The sequence below is a fragment of the Diabrotica undecimpunctata genome, chromosome 10 (genome assembly GCF_040954645.1).
Source record: "Diabrotica undecimpunctata isolate CICGRU chromosome 10, icDiaUnde3, whole genome shotgun sequence".
NCBI classification, from domain to species: Eukaryota; Metazoa; Arthropoda; class Insecta; order Coleoptera; family Chrysomelidae; genus Diabrotica; species Diabrotica undecimpunctata.
This window is the reverse complement of record NC_092812.1, coordinates 10,776,910-10,794,951: the sequence shown is the minus strand read 5'-3', so window position 1 is coordinate 10,794,951 and position 18,042 is coordinate 10,776,910. Positions and strand designations below refer to the sequence as shown.

Genomic DNA, 18,042 nt, shown 5'->3' with positions numbered 1-18,042 from the left:
GAAGTTTTTGTCTGTTGACTGAGTCGTACGCGCCTTTGAAATACACGAATATGTGATGGGTGTTGACTTCGAACTCAAGCGTTTTCTCAAGAATCTGCCTGACTGTCAAGATTTGATCCATTGTTGATTTATTGAGTCGGAAACCGCACTGGTAGTTCCCATAATCTTCTGTACAATACGTTGGACAATACTTTATATGCCATGTTAAGTAGGGTGATGCCTCTATAATTATCACACACCATCATATCTCCCTTTTTGTGAAGAGGGTGCATTACACCTAATTTCCAATCTACGGGCGTTTCCTTTCGTTGCCATATTTTGGTTACTAATTTATGCATGTGTTTAAAAAGGGTGTAACCACCATTTTTAAAGAGTTGGACAGGAAGATTGTCCAAACCAAGGGCTTTGTTATTCTTCTTCATGACTGTCGCTAAGCAGTTCTTCAAAATGATTCGCCCACCTGTTAAGTATCTCTTCTTTGTCACTAATAATGGAACCATCTCTGTCTTTACATGCTTTTATTCTGGGTTTGAATTCTTGTCTGCAGCTGTTTATCTTCTGGTAGAATTTTTGCGAGTCTTTTCTATTGTGGTGGTTAACAATCTCGTTTAGAGCGTTTTCGTATCGTCTTTTTTTTTCTAAACGTCCTTTTTTCTTCTCGTCGATTGTTTTCGGTTCTTGTCAACTCTTTATTTGAAATTTGCATGTTGTTATACCTAGCGTCTTTAGATTTTATCAGATCAGTATTATACATATTTCGTAGATTTTTTGCTCTGGCCCTTCTTAGCGTTTGATATACGAACCCTGAGTTGTGTTCCTACAAGGCAGTGGTCAGAGTCTATATTAGAACCTCTACATGCTCTTACATCTAGTACGTCTGAGAAATGTCGACTATCAATTAGTACATGGTCAATTTGGTTTTTTGTTTGACCGTATGGTAATTACCATGTGGCTTTGTGGATATTTTTGTGAGAAAAACATGAACTTACTACCACCATTTCCAATGATGCTGCGAGTTCAATCATGCGTAAATTATTTTTGGTTGCTTACAGCATGAAGACTATGCTTGCCGATCGTGGGTCGGTAAATAGTCTCTTGGCCGACTTAACCGTTAAAATTACCAATAATAATTTTTATGTCATTGTTCTGACATTGTCTCGAAGTGCTTTCCAGTTTCTCGGTAAATATGTCCTTCTCCTCGTCTTTTTTATCATCAGTGGTAGCATGGATATCGATAATGCTGTAATTAAAGAACCTGCCTTTAATTCGGATTCTACATATTCTTGGACTTATTGGATTAAAAGCTATGACTTCTGATTCCAATCGTTTATTCAGTATGAATCCCACGCCAGAAGTATGATTATTTTTATCTTCGCTGTAGAAGAAAGTGTAGTCTTTTTTTTTCTAGGCTAGCACTTCCTGTCCATATGATTTCTTGAAGTGCTATAATGTCTGCTAAATATTCATTAAGTGTATTGGTCAGACTTCTTAGTTTACCTGCACTACATCGTACGCACATTCCAAGTAAATAAACCAATATCATTAACCTTATCATTAACCTTATTTCGTTTGCCAAGTCGTCGACAAAAAATCCGTCCGGCTGATTGTTTTTTACAACAAAACAAAACAAAACAACGTAACAAAAGAATTTTTACAGCGGGAGGGGTGTTATCACTTTGCCCAACCCCCAACCTGGAGGACCAGTTCACCCGCTTTTGTCAGTTACCGAACCAACCTTTCACCCGGGTTATCTACCTGATCTCCAGTTGAGTTGCTCGGTTTAACAGGGGTCACCAGGGGAAGGTGAGAGTCGGATTTGAGTAGAAGGGACTAAGTCGAGTAAACTGGAATTAACTCCATATTTTCGCATCCTACTTCTTTGTCCCCCAAGTCTACTTATATAATGATTATTATTCTCCCTTAAAAACTTACCTTAAACTCCCTTAATCTGTAGCATATGCTACAGATTAAGGTACAGCCTATCTTACATTGTCATTCTTCATTTCTTCCTCTCTCTCTCTCTCTCCAATGGCGCTACAATCAAAGTCGGGCCTTGGCCTCCTCCAAACTATGCCTCCAACCTTGTCGGTCCCGCGCCGATCTTCTCCAAGTTCTCACGTCTAGCAAATTTTGCGCGTCCGCTGCCACTTTATCCTCCCATCTTTTCCGTGGCCTTCCTTTTGGTCTTGCGCCCTGCATTTTACTATCAAGGGCTCTTTTCGGCAATCTTTCTGTCTCCATTCTTACTACATGACCAGCCCAGCGAAGTCTCTGAAGTTTAACGAATTCTGATATCGGTGTCTCTTTGAACAGTTGGTAGAGTTCATGGTTATACCTGGATCTCCATATTCCGTTTTCGTTAATAGGTCCAAATATCTTTCTTAGGACTTTTCTTTCGAAGACTTCCAGTTTTATTTTTGTCTCTTCTGTCATCACCCATGTCTCGCATCAATATCATACTATTGGTCTGATAATAGTTTTGTAGACCCTGATTTTTGATCTCCAGTGTATGTTTTTGGAGCGAAACACATGATCGAGTGAAAAATAAGCTTTGTTTCCCTTTACTATTCTTCTTTGGATTTCTGGTTCTTCTGTTCCATCCGTGTTTAATGTAACTCCTAAATATGTGAAACTTTCTACCTTTTCAATATCGTCCTCTAATTTAACTGTGCGTCTGTTTCCCCTAGCGCTTGCCTGTGTTAACTTTTTTGTCTTTTGAATATTTATTTCCAGTCCGGTCTCTTTTGCCTTTGATTTTAATTGTGAATATATTTCTGCCGCCTCTTCTGTTCTGCGAGACATGATGCTGATATCATCGGCATAGCAATCTGTATTGATTTATTTGTTAGCAGATTACCTCTTCCTATATTCAGCTGTCTTATCACATATTCCAAGGTCAGGTTGAATAGTGTCGGTGCCAGCCCGTCTCCTTGCTTTAATCCTTGGGCTATCGTAAAGTTTTCAGTGAGCTCATTTTGGACTCTGACAGTTGCTACTGACGAATCCATTGTTGTTTTTACCAGTCGGATGTATTTTTGGGGTATATTAAAGCTCTGCAATATTTGATATAACTTGTTCCTATTAATTGAGTCGTAGGTTTGTTTGAAATGTATGATCTCATCTAGATTTCATTTCTTTCTACTATTGTCTAATATACTCTTCTCTGTACCATGTTATACATGTTTGTTGCTTTATATCATAGTCCCATCTTAAGTTTGAACGTCGTCTTGGTTTCTTGATGTTTCTTGAATATTACAATGTAATTTTCGTGGCCATCTATTGTCAGTTTGATCGACCCACTGTCATTTAAAAGATTTAATTCCGTTAATGATATTAGTGATTTGGGTTTTCCGCCTGATTCAGTATTTTCTTTTACAATCTCTGTTTGTTATTCCTAACACACATCTCTTCATTTATCTTTGAGTACTTTAGTGTACAAGTTTTGCAGCCGTATGTCATTAGTATGAATAGGATTAGTAATATACACTGATCAACTACTCTTTTCTTTAGGTGGAGTAGCATTCTAAATTTAAATATTACAGCATTTTAACCAAAAAACAATCTAAGTAAAGTTCATTTTTAGGCCAACTTCATTTTTAGCTGCATTTCGGTTGATTATATCGATTATAAATTCTTGTAGTTCTGCAAAAGTATTAGCAAGTAAAACGATATTGTCAGTAAATTGCAAATGACAGAAGTATATAAGAATGGACAGGCCATTGTTACGCCAGCTCGTTTTTCTAAGTATATATTCTAGGGTTGCGGTGAAAAGCTTTAAGGATATTGCGTTTCCTTAACGGACGCATTGTGTAGTGGGAAAAGGAGTGTTTTCATAAATTTTTACTTAAACTTTTGCTTTTCTGTAGTCTATTTTTGCTATAATTTCTATGTATAGATTTTTAGTGCCTTATTTGGTGAAAGTTTTTATTACTTTCCTGTGATGTATAGAACTGAAAGTCTTCTTTAAGTCCTAAAAGGTTAGGGCAAGCGATATTTCATATTCTTCAGCTCTACTCATTAGTTCTTGTAGCGTATGGAATTTACAGACTACTGAATCTACTTTTAAAGCCAGCCATCTTGACTATGCAGTATCTAATACATTTGTCGTGTTGGTGATGATTTTTGTGAACGTCTTGAATATAATTAATAGTAGACTTATGGAGCTGATGTTTTTGGTATCCTCTTTGCTTCCTATGAGAATTATTATTTGCTGTATTCCAGAGGTCTGATATGTATTTTGATTTGTGACGGTTATGAGATATACGCGCTAAGATTTTTAAGTTTTTTTGTGCCAATGTATTTAAGCAGTTTTACTGTAATTCCATCTACTTCAACTGATTTACCGTTTTTCGTTTTTGTCATTGTAATATATATTTTTCCGGAAGGACTTCTGGTACATTTTCCAAGTTACTGATTGCTTCTTCAAATGTTTCAAAGTTTTTCTCCAAATGTTTCAAGCTAAAAAAATATCAGGACAGCATACTTACCAACAAATCGTAAGTCTAGAAAAAGAAGGTACGTTACTAACTGATCATAGGATATAGTAAATTAACTAGCTGATACCTATCAAAATTCTAATTTAGCCAAAATTACAGTAAAGAGTTCTTAACTTACAAACAACAGGAGGCAGTACTTAATAACTCCAGATGAATTTACCCATTTCAATACATCTCTTAGTAATGGGAAGTTTCAAGAAGCATTTAATAGCATGAGAGATACTTCACCCTGTCCAGACGACTTAACAATACAATTTGTTAAAAAACTTCTCATAGAAGCTCAAAAGTTTGTATTACAAATTTTTATTAGTATTTGGTCACAAAAGTCATTTTTAAAAATCTGGAAAAATGCCATTGTTCTTTCTATTATTAAATAAAGCTAAACTACAACCAAAATCATATTGTCCTATATTATCAACATCTTCTTTTATCAGAGTTTGTTCACCAACAAACGCTATTCACGAACCTTTTAAAAATAATCAAAACTGTATGGCAAAAATGTATGATATAACTAAAGCATTTGATACAGTGTGAAAATATAATATATTAATTATCCTAAAACAGTCCGAAAGTCCGAACAAAAGGTGCTATATCCTATCTTAGAGTACAACAGAACGGAATCTCACAAGGATCTACATTAATATTACAAGAACACTTAAATAAACTATTGTTAAGACTCCGTCCCAACTATATCCACCACCAAATGACGAGTGAGAGACAAACTTCCATCCAATGCACATCTACAATGCATTTTCAGACTCTCAACATATTTAATGATATTTTAAGTTTTTTTTTATGTGTAATCTAATTAGTTGTATAAACATGATAAAGTAGTTTATGTTTAAAAATCCAGGGTACATCCCAAACAACTATTAAGTTATTCTCTTGGTACCGGTTTCAGGTTTTGCTCTAATAAAACAAAATAATAATATTTTTAAAAAGACATGGAACATATTTCGTTTCGGAATTCGTTCCAAAATTGATTACGGACGTGCTGATTTTGCATTTGCCAACACAACAGTGTTAAAACCTTTGGATACGTTACAGAACAACCTCAGTAAATACCATACAAGCTGAAATAGGCAAACCTACTACAGAGCTTTGTAGGCAGCTATTAACGCTTGATTACACTTCTACCATAACTCTATATAACAGAATTTCAATAAATTAACATTTTAAATATATCCATGGCTAAAGACTCTTCAAATTTCAATTTTCCATATTCCCGCAAAATCTATCATGCAATAAACCTACTTAACTGAAAGCAATTTCCACCCTTATATTAATACAATGATATATCTTCATCTTCACCTTTACCTTGGGTTATAAAAATTCTAGCGGTCAATTGAAGTCTATTACAATTTTAAAAAAATTGTACCAACCCTAATCTTAGTATACAACTCTTCAGAAATCTAGTTAACTCCCATTCCGATTACACAGTATACTACACAGTCACGTCTAAAACTGAAAATGGAGTCGTAGTGGCAATAATTAACAACAAAGAGATTCTCAAACATAGAATTTCAGAACTGCAACTATATTAACAAGAGAATATACAATTTACCAAGCGATACTACACGCAAATGCAAATAAGATGAACAAAATATTAATCGTTTTTGGTTATCTTTTTAACAGAATAAACTTTGTTATAGAATACAAGATGCCTGACTATTTCAGTTCTAGCAATTATTATTTGCATAACCCACTGGAACTTGTCTAAGTTACTAAGTTCTAACAAACCGTTGGGTACTTTCAAACCATCGTACCACAGTTCGACGATGAGCTGGATGTCGAGCATTTTAGGATGAGCCAAAGACTTCAAACCAATTGGCTGAACTCCCTAAAGTATATTACAGTGTTCCAGTGGCTTATTGGGAATAAGACAGAGTCGTTCAGGATTGTCTCTGATAGATTTACCCTCTACATTTAAAATTGTAAGAAGCATAAATATTTTTTTTATATTTATTTATATACATTCCATCAGATTTTATAAGCAGTTTTATATTTTAATAACATTTTTTGTAGTAATATTTCAATTTTCGCGAGTTTTTCTTGGTTTTCCAAGGTTTTTTGGAACTTTTTTAGTTTCTAAAAAGTCATTAACATAAAATCCATTTTTTCTTTCTTTTGACAAGTCCTAAAATATGTTACCGGTTGTTTTTGTTATTCCATCTAAATAAAAAGGCATCTTCACCATTACCCACGTAGTCACTAGTAGATATTTCTGGTTGAAAATATAAAAACTCGTTCAAATTTCTAAAATAATATTATTTATAGGATAGAGAAAGACCTTTACGTACCAAGCTGGAACTTACCCATTTCATAGGACATAAATCTATCCAAAAATTAAAATATTATTTACAAATAAGCTCTTAGACAAATCAGGCTAGGCTGTTAAATAAAACAAACCAGGCACTATCGACTGAATTGAAGGTTGTTAGAAATTCGGTCGGTGGTCAAGGTGGTCGAGGTGGTCAAGGGGTACAACTCGATTACTATAAGGATTTTGAACTGATTCTGAAAGCGTCTATTACTCATACTGCGAACGAAACTTATGTTATAAATGACACACGCATGGGACTGCGTTTACTACTCCACGTAGTGTGTGTGGAATGAAAAATAGTAAGTGGAAGAAGAGTGTGCAACTCTATATATCCGTAAACGAGCGCAGTATATATAATGTGTGTACACATAGGTATAAAATCTGTGATTCGCACTATCAGTCGTTACAATCGTTTCAGTCGTTTGTCCTCTTTTATCATACTCTGTGCGTTTTATCGCTCCATCCGAAGCCTGCGATAAGAAACTGCGATAAGAAAGTTATCCTACCAATAAACTCGAGAGCGCTCAAAAATAATGGTATTAGGGCAAGTGGTTTATGGACAATATCTACAGCGGCTCTACAAATTATAACGAAATTACGGAATTAATTCCATCTTTTTAATTGAGCACCTGAAAAAAGAAATAGGAAATAAACAAGAGAAGTGACTATGAAAAAATAATAGGTGCAAATATAAGGTGTCGAATTATCATTTTAGGCAGTTTTCAAGTGGTCAAATTAGAATATAATCAGTGCTATATAATTGCGAACTTATTTTTAATTGTTATGTCAATAAAGTTTTAAAAGCGGTATTATAACTCGGAAATAACTTTTAATATAATATGTCAACAAACTCATTGAGATTTTTTTTATCTTTTTGTATTGTATTTAAATTTGTGTTTATTCGTAATATATCTTCAAGATTTTTATTATTATTTTATTTATGAATGACTTATTTACGTCACTGATAATATACGTGCATCACTACACTCTGCATTTCTTGTTTTTCTTCAGTTAATTTGTTTTTAAAAATGAAATTGCCTAATAAAATAATGTATAAAATAATTAATACAAAAATCAATAGTTGAGATTTGTATTTAATATGCATAGTTGTTAATTTTTTCCATTCTGCCCCATATACGGAGTAGAATAAAAAAAGCACGAATAAAAAATATAATTAGTGGGATACTATCTACATTTATTAATATTATCCCTAACATAATTTTGAATCTACCCATAATTCACCAATGATAACTGAGTCAGGGTCTCGTTTTGTCTTTCTCGCCTTTATTTAACAACACCCTCTTCTTTTTAACCACCGTTTCTTTACTGGTTTTACTTTTACTTCTGTCTTTAAACAGGTTAACTGTCACAAAATTTTTTTAAAATCCATGATGCCAAGTTGAAAAACGTGCATTTGGCAACCAACTGATTTATTACTAATATTTCACCAATTTCATTTATCAGTCGAAATTTTTGAAAAAATATATCAGAGGTCGAATAGGACTGCCCACTAAGGTGTATTTAAAATAAAAAACCGGTCATAATTATTTAGGGGCCTATATTATCAAAAAATATAATTACAAACAATATTTCGTTGACATTTTGCAATTTTTATAAAAAATACATAAAAAAATAACTATTTTATTATTTTTACAATAATAAGTACAATTTTATAAGGACTAAATAAGTCCTTTTTTTACGTTAACAATAATGAAGATATTGAAACACATATTCGCAATCAGTGCAATCTGATTCAATGATAATTTTAGAATCGTCTTCATCTTCATCATCTTCGACTGTATTGTCGTCCAAACTGTTTGGATTCGTATCGCAGTATTGCTGCAATTAAAATTGCCTTTGCTTCATCGGAAAATGGCAAGATTTTCTGCTTATTCTTTGACCGACTACAATTGATGAGAGGATCAGATTCCAGAAGTAATCTATTTCCAACATCTCTGTTACAATCAATTCTTGAAAATTTTCGTGAAAAGTCCACCCGATATTTACGAAAATGATATTTAAGTTTTATACTAAGGGGTATTTGAACCTAAAGACCGGTCATAAGTAGTTTTTATAAAATTCCCAAATGAGACAAGCAACGAACTTTTTGTAAAGTACATTAACCGCTTCATACAGGGCGCACCCCACTTCCCCCATTTTATCATCGCACACGCCTAGAAATTAGTCAAAACACAGCACTTGTCTGTAACGCATGTCATTGTTGACAGCACTTTTAATTATTTTATATATTTCTCTTTGTTAGTATGTCGTCTTGTGGTGGATTATCAGAAAGTTTCTTACTGAATATGGAAGTTGAAGGTATGTACTTTGTTTTCTAATATATTACACTTAATTTCTCCTTAAGTTTCAGCATTTAAACTTATGTTTCCAATTTACATTTAAATAATGTTGTATTTTGACTAAAATTTTAAAACATTAGTGTTTTTGTTTATGTGTCGCGCTATGTCGCACTACATTTAAGTTATGGTAATAAAGTTTGAATCTTTGCCTAACCGAAACAGTATTAACATCTCACCCCACTGCACCCATATTTTTATTTTATTTTTACAGTTTGTAGGTGCATTTAAAAAAAATATGTTTTTCTAATAAATGTAATTTTTTTTGCAGATACTTCGGAAAAGGTGAAAACTATCACCAGACGGGAACTATATTGTATCCTAATGGAAGTCAAAGAAAAGAAAATTGACGAAAAATTTACCCTATTGGAAGATAGACTTGCTCAGATGACGTCATGTCCAAGGGAGAATTGGAGTATTTTGTCTCGTTCTGTGAAGTATTTCAAGGCAATTTTTAAGCAGCAATGGGCGGCAGCTCGTAATACTGATGAACGATTTCTAAAAAATAATGAAGAATGGCTTAAAACATCATTAGAACTTCCTTCGTGGTTATCACTTAAACCTGCTCGTCCATTTAAACAGTTACACGAATTAAGTGAAACGAGCAAGCGGCGGAGAACTGAAGAAATACGGGCTTGCGTACCTATCGAGGAGTTGACGTTTGCTGCGCGTGTCAGTCAGGTTACTTCCGGGAATAAACATGTTTCAAAGATGATTAAACAAATAACTTTAATACCGATGAAAGCCAAGAAGATTAGAAAGATAATTTCGTCTAAAAAAACTACGTGGATATGAAATATACCATATACCCCACAGGAAGCTTTATCGTTATTTGTAGACGGTAACTTTACACGAAGCCAAAGGACCTTATTACAAGTTGGACGGAAGTACATCTACCCTTGTTACCCTTTGCTACAAAAGGCAAAAAAAAGAGTGCAACCCAGATGATGACAAAATAACTGTTACGAGACCAGTTTTAATGTTGAACTACAAACTTTGCTGGATCATACGGCTTTGCGCCTTATACAATATTTAAAAAAAGTTTTAGATACATTAAATGACACTAAAAAGGAACCTACTTTTAATATTAAAATGGGATGTGATGGATATCACCAAACTAAATTTAAGCAAAAATTTGAAAAAGTCGCAGATAATGATTCAAATATATTTATGAGCTCGATTATTTCAGTGAAGTTGGTTGTTTCTGTCGATGGCAAAGCAATAGAAATCATTTGGCAAAATCCTACTCCTTCTTCGGTGAGATTTTGCAAACCTATCAGAGCTTAATTTGTCCACGAAACGAAAGATGTCACTAAAGAAGAAATAAAATACATCCAAAAGCTGGCAAAATATCTGATAGAGACTAAAGACAGTGCAACATCAGCGAAAATCAGTCACAATATTTTGCTGACAATGGTAGACGGAAGGGTTTCCAACTTCGTAACGGACACTGCATCAACTATGCGATGTTATATATGGTCAGACATCAAAATATTTTAATAAATTAGAAAAATGTGCCACTAAAAAAGAATCTTTACAGTTTGGGCTCTCAGTACTTCATGACAGAATACGCTTTTTCGAATCGGTATTGCATTTAGCATATAAAGAACCCATAAAAAGTAACAGGCCCGTACACCAGAAGACAAAAAAATTATTAAGAAAACAAAAGAGAAGTTCCGAAATTTTTAGGGCTGAAATGGGTCTAATTGTTGATATTTCTAAAGCAGGCTATGGAAATAGTAATAATGGAAATACGTCTAGGAGGTTTTTTCAAAACACAGAATGCTTTTCTCGCATTACAGGCATCAACGGAGAATTAATTAACAGGTTTAAAGTGATTCTTAAGGTAATATTAAATGGTCATGAGATTGATCATTAAAAATTGAAAAATTATGCCCAATACACTGCCAAGCCATATGTCAAATTGTATGGAGCGCAGGTGACAATTTTAAAATGCATGGAGCGCAGGTGATCGAAAAGACAATTCTGCCAATAGGGCAATTGTCCGAGGAGGCCGCTGAAGCACATAATCATTATCGCAAATATCGGGTTGACTTTTCACGAAAATGTTTAGGAATTAATTGCAACAGAGATGTTTTAAATAAATTACTTCTAGCATCTGATCCTCTCATCAATTGTAGTCGGTCAAAAATAAGCAGAAAATCTTGCTATTTTCCGATGAAGCAAAGGCAATTTTAATTGCAGCAACACCGAATCTAAACAGTTTGTAAGACAATACAGTCGAAGATGATGACGATGAAGAGGATTCTGAAATTATCATTAAATCAGATTGATTTGATTCCAAATAAACATTCGTGTGTTTAAATATCTTCATTATTTTCAACTTTAAAAGAACCTAAACTAAACCGACGAAAACCGGTGCTGTTTTACAGTTTTCGCTGTGATACCAATTCATGGAAATTGGATAATAATTATAACTAATTGCAGTGATTTACTTAAATATCTAAATCCAAATAGATGAAAAAATATATTTTATCTACTCACGGTTCCAATATTCAGTATACAAATCACTTTCACTTAACTTTTTACTTAATTACTTTTAAATTTACTTCAATAATTACGATTTAACTAGCATGATTAATGTCTAAAACACGTCTTTCCCGCTTGCTCGCCAAACATCTTTTCTCTATATATGACATTAACTTCATTCCTTTATAGTTCTTTAGAGTTCTAAAAGTCATTTTTATATATAGATACAATTATGCTGTCCCTCCATGCATTGGGCATCATTTCTTCCTAAAATATCATACTTATCATTTGCCACAAGTGATACACACTAACCAGACAATTTTTAGGATGCATTTGACGTTTTTTGATCTACTTTGAATTGGTATGGTTGTAAATTGCACAATATTATTTGCCGACGCATCGATTCATCCAAAAATTTACCTCATCCTTGAAGATAATTTTGATGAAGACGACGATTTTAAAATTACAGTCTGTTTCCGACTTTTGGTCTATGCTTACTTACATTTAATTCCTAAAGGAGTTAAATTTTGTACGTATAGGTACAGGCCCAAGTAGTGGTTCAAATTTTACTAATTATTTTATACCAAAAAGGATGAAATTATGACAAAAAAATATGATTTTAATACGGAACAAAATTATTGTATTTAAATATTTATTTTAGACGTTTTCAAATTTACATATTTTTAAAAAGCCCTAATGAATCTCTAACACAAGTCCAAATTTTCGCATACTTCCTGAGGAGTATGTTTTTGTAACTGGCCATAGATTCTATCAACTTTTGGGAGCAAGTTATCTTCACAATATTCTCTCAAGTCACCTGGTAGAACACCACATAATCTGTCTGCGTCTCTTTCAACTTCGTCCTATAATAACAGAAACACGATTATTTTAGTTTAAAGTTTAAATTTATAAATTTAGACTATCTAAAAATTAATAGTTTAGATTATGAGTAATATCAATACGATATTACTCATAATAGAGAGAAAGGTTAGTTAAATAAGAAACATTCAAATATAGATGTGAAAATTAAGCATAAAACTAGTGAGATAAGATAAGATATGTTATTTTATGTAATAATTCTCATACAAAACTTACAGATGGCAAGATTTTCAAATGTGCAGAACAAAGTTACAATATAGATAGAAACGCAAATGAATATATCAAAGCATTCTTTAAAAAGGGTCCATCAATTATGACTTCTGAAGTGTAATTTTAATAAAATATAATAAATTGCAAGAATACTGACAATCGCATAGATCATTTATCTCGGCAGCGGTATGAAAATTAAGAAAAAATATATTTGTACCTTAAGTGATGGACTTACATCGGTTAAACGAATTTTGAATTCTTTACATGCAACATACAGACCTTAAGCTATCTTTATTAGATAGAACCAATGAAAATTAACATATTAAAAAACACAGATTTAATTCTGAATGACAAATTTAAGGCAAACAATTCTCCTTTCCCCAACCTATTTAGTTAAAGACTATAAAGTGTGAACACATATCAAAAATTGAGAAAGGCACTCTGCGGGAACAACTGTAGTCATAACATAATATAAAATTTTGTGGAAGTTTGAAAAACCAAAATTTCAGCGTTTTATTGTTATATATTTGTAACATCTTACACACAGATTTTGTTATATTCGAAATATGTACGTAATATTACATGTTTTAAATATATTTTAATTATTAATGACGAAATCGATTCATTTAATGCCAGTCATACAAAAGTTTGTAAAACATGTAAAGCATGGAAAACAAAATTTTCAGTTAAGAAGACACATTTGATGACTATAGTGTTACTTATAAAACTTACCAAGGTTTCTCCGTCTTCGACTAAATCCTTGATAACAGTGGTAAATAATATACAGTTGTCGCAATCAAATCTGTAGAAAAAAACGACTTTTTCTATTAATTCAATTATCTCAATTTCATAGACTTTATTTTTTTAAATATTATATTTATTGAGGTTATTATTATTGAGGTATAAAAATGTTGCAAATGAAACTCAGTCCTAATAAACAATCTTAGAAATTAAACTAACCCGGTTCAAACATTTTTTCTTCCAAACCCTAAAAAGCTAAATGTACTTTTTTAATGTGCGTAAAAATATAACGTCTACTATTTTGCCACAACAAGATCATACTTTCTATCTCCAGAATTCAAAAAAGGTCTCGAATTCGGTCTTTTTAAGACTAGTTAATAAGTCTGAACTAATCTAAACAATCAATAGTGTCAAGAGCAAACTTTTCTGTAGTACTGATGGATTATCCATAAAAATTTTCCTAAATTTCCCAAAAAAATATGAAGAAGTCCTGGTTTCACTAATTAATGATTACCTATAAATAGATATATTTCCAGAGTGCCTAAAGACAGCCATTATTACTCTTCTTTATAAAGGTGATGAAAATCAATGCAACTACAGACTTACTCTTTAGAACAAAGGCAGTTCTGCTTTTTATCTAATAAATTTACCAGTGATGATATGTTTTTTATACTACCTGAGGTCTATCAAGCACTGAGCAATAATCGTTACGCTGACATTGTTTTTGTGACTATGCCAAAGCTTTTCATTGTATAAATCACGACATTTTGATAAAAAACTAAATTTCACTGGTACTTCTTTAAATTGACTTCAATCCTACTTGGAAAATAGGAAACAACCAGTAAGAGCAAATTATACTCACTTTAGTCACAAAAATATTTACGTAGAGTATCACAAGGTTTAGTATCGAGTCCTCTACTTTTTGTTATTTTCATAAATGACGTTACAGATCAGTATCGTTAATTCTGGAAAAATTTCTTGGCGTTTTTATAAACAGTAACCTTAAATTATCCCTTTATATCCATTTATTAAGTAGGAAACTAGCTTCAGCTTTCTATGCAATAAGATCTGTTTTAAACAAAATCAATTAATTATCTTCCAAAATAACATCTTTCTTTTTTTTTCCAGTCTCATTTTTGAGATGATCTCATTTTTTGGGGTTCTAGTACAGTATTAAAAACTAAATTTTCAATCGGGCGGACTAAATCCTTAAACATACATTATTGAGGCTAAGAAATTTTAACAATAAAATTTATTTTTGATTAAACTGGTCAGATTGGCAAATATTTTATTAGCAAGTTGCCTTTTATTTGTACAATTTTTACTTACTCAGGCTCAGGATCGTCGGTACGCTCGGGTTCAGGATCACGGGTTCTTTGAGCGAATACGGTCAGAACTAAAAGTAAACAATGGCTCTAAGACACAAGTCAGATTTTTATTGTTAGAAATTTTTAAAATGAAATAACTTTTATCTTAAAGTTTTTGTATTTTTAAATTTAATAAAATGTTGTACACTACAGATGGATCCAGTAATCGGTAGCCAGATACGCAGATAAATACAAATAAACAAAATAACAATTAATTAAATTTTTTTATGGAATAAAAGATATTTGAAGATATATCATGAACTTTTTAAATAATGTTTAAAAACCAAAAAACAAGAAAAAGGCTTATTTACAAAATAAAACAGCAGAAAACTATGAAGAATTTAAAAAATGCAGATTATTAAAAGAATTTGTTACAAAAGTAAAATGGAAAAAAGTACAAAATTTGGAAAAAGATGAAAATAAATAATAAAGACAATTAGAAAGTTGTTTGATGTAGTTCTAAAATCAATGAAATAATCCAAAAATTGGGGCATAAAAATGAAGAGTAAAACGAAATTCTTACAGAAGAAAATAAAATAATTAATAGATGAAGAGAATATTTTTAAGAGATACTATAAACTTACTGCTATCAAGAAGAAAACAATCTGTTGAAGTTATTTGGTTGATTGTTTCCATTTTGATTTTAGTTATTTGTATTTGGTGTTCATTCTTTATTTCATGATGTTGTTTGGTAAAACAAAGACCTATGACGATGGATCATATATTGTAAGCCTCGAAACCGGTAGCCTAGATATTCTACTACAATACAATACTATACACTAGTATTATGGATTAACATTTTTTTTATCACTTGGCAGCATAATTTAGTAATCACAAAGCAGATTTAGAAAGGACCCCAGGACCATTTATTTACATCAAACAAATAATAGATAAATATTAGCAATCAGAAAAAATCGTATTTGTTGAACATATACTTTAAAAAAGCTTTTAACACTTTGTTTAATACCAAGACAAAAATTTTGAGAAAAAATATAGAGAAGAGAGATTTTAGTAACAAAATGATAAGTTGAAAATTAAGAATAAGAAGAATGCGGAAATTAAGTTAATATATAGGCTTGAATTAACCTAAGCGTGTAGTTAGACCTAACATATTGCCAAATTGCTAATAATATAAGCTGCTAATAATAATAATCATTAGCGTTTCTACTGTATATTTGTGGCTTTAACAGTTTTGTTATTTTTTTCGCCTCTTAAAATTGCCTCCTTGGTTTCTGACCCTGAGATACTCAGTACATCCAGAACACAAGCGGAATTAAAATCATTTAGTGAAAAGTACACAGATATAAATAAAGTATTGTATGATATTCAAATATGAACAGTTAAGAATAATAAAATGGTTATACTTAATAAATATAAAGAACATTTACTACTTACCGACGCAGAACAAGAGAGTCAAAACCAATGTAGTTTTCATGTTGAGAGTTGTATTTCACAATAATGTGCATCGTCAGTTTAGCTTTATATACAATAAGAAGTCAACCACTTACAAAGAGGACCACTTGACTTATTACGTTTTTTGTTATTGTTAATACTCCCCACTACCTATGTATATTTGTTATCTTTGATTTCCATAGACGATCAGGTGAAGTACTTATTATAACATAATGAACATTTAAGATTTTAAAAAAACTTCTTTTGTGTAATACAGAAAATTTGATGCTTTACTGATAATAAATCTACATAATATCAGTCAATGTTAATAAGTCATCTTGATTAATTCTACAGTCTGAAGATTTGACATTGTCAGAAGTTTAGAATGTTTAACCTCTATATATGTGTAGTATATTAAAAAACTTAAATTATTTTTCAGTCGCTTTTTCGTAAATGTGAAAGTTACAAAGTCTACTTATATATTGATGATCATTCTCAGCATCTGCTACAGATTATGCTGCAGCCTATCTTACATTGCCATTCTACATTCCTTCCTACTATTGTCTAATATTTCCTTCTCTGCACCGTCACTCGGGGTAAATCTGGACGATTTTCGCGGTTTTTTGACTATAAATCGTTTGAAGTAGTTCTAAAAATTCTAACAAAATAATTTAACTACTTTAATAACCTCGGCATAAGGGTTTCTGATAAAAGTTTTAAAATTTTATTGCCATCCTTTAATTTTTTGGGTTATTTAGTGTCCGAATTCGCCACTATTTTTGGGGTAAAACCGGACATAGCATTATTTTGTATTATACAACTTATTCGGTCGTGAAAAGGTGTTAATTCGGACAAAAAAGATAAAAAACTTTCGGACAGAAAAAAAATAAGATAAAAAAAAGATTTTAAACTTGAAAAAAAAATTATTTCGACAAAGCAGCATGAATATATACTAAAACAGGGCTCCTTAATTCTAAATACATTCTATAAAATAAGACTAACAAAAAAAATTAAAATTCCTCATTTAAACTAAAAACTGAAAAAAAATTATTTGATTCAAATATTTTCCATTCGTAATATAATGGGAAATTGGTATCTCTGACGTCTCATACCCGTCACTTTTTCAAGAATTTTTAAAATGTGACTCCCCTTGAGTACACTTTCATCTTTTATTTGGGGATACGTAAAATAGACCTCCATTTTTTCTGATGTTTTATTTCTAAGAAAATTGACAAGATAAAGGAAAAATTTTTCTTCTTATCAATTACCTTTGTAATATTCCCAACATAATATTTATCTTCATTCTTTGGTGAAACTAATTTAACAAGTGCAAAAGTATTAATGTCTATAAAATCATCGGTCTCACCCATTTCAATTTGTTCACTTTTAACCTTAGCCTCTTCTTCCGTCTGCAGCTCTGTTCCACTTTGGTCATCGTCACTACTTGTTGTATATTCTTTAGTTTCCTTTCTTCTCCGATTAATGGTTGTTTTAAATCTCCTACGCTTAACATTTTACCTGCAGGCACCTATAACTTTTTGCCCCGTGTTTTTAAACGTTTTTGGGTTGCGCCCTGTCTAGTTTCATGAAGAAAGTTTTGAATAGTGTAGGTCCAGTGGTCTTGGTTTTTAGTTTCTGAAGGTTCACTAGCTGATAGCTTTTTGATGACGTCGTCTGACTTTAATGGAATAATTCCGCAAGATTTAAAACCAGTTGTAATATTATCTTTGATATGAACCATGGCTTCAATGACTTTTTTAAATAGCCCAGGAAACTTAGACTTGAAA

At 32.0% G+C, this 18,042-nt stretch overlaps 1 protein-coding gene across 1 annotated transcript; it reads right to left on the bottom strand.

Annotated features, from left to right (window-relative positions):
* Window positions 1-12,301: 12,301 nt before the first annotated feature.
* Window positions 12,302-16,334, bottom strand: LOC140452566 (uncharacterized). Its single transcript, XM_072546895.1, has 4 exons — window positions 16,259-16,334; window positions 14,826-14,892; window positions 13,488-13,557; window positions 12,302-12,529 (listed from the first exon to the last, which is right to left on the bottom strand). Exons 1-4 carry the CDS (start codon window positions 16,296-16,298, stop codon window positions 12,371-12,373), a joined length of 336 nt encoding a protein of 111 aa, XP_072402996.1. The 5' UTR covers window positions 16,299-16,334; the 3' UTR covers window positions 12,302-12,370.
* Between the last annotated feature and the right edge of the window lie 1,708 nt (window positions 16,335-18,042).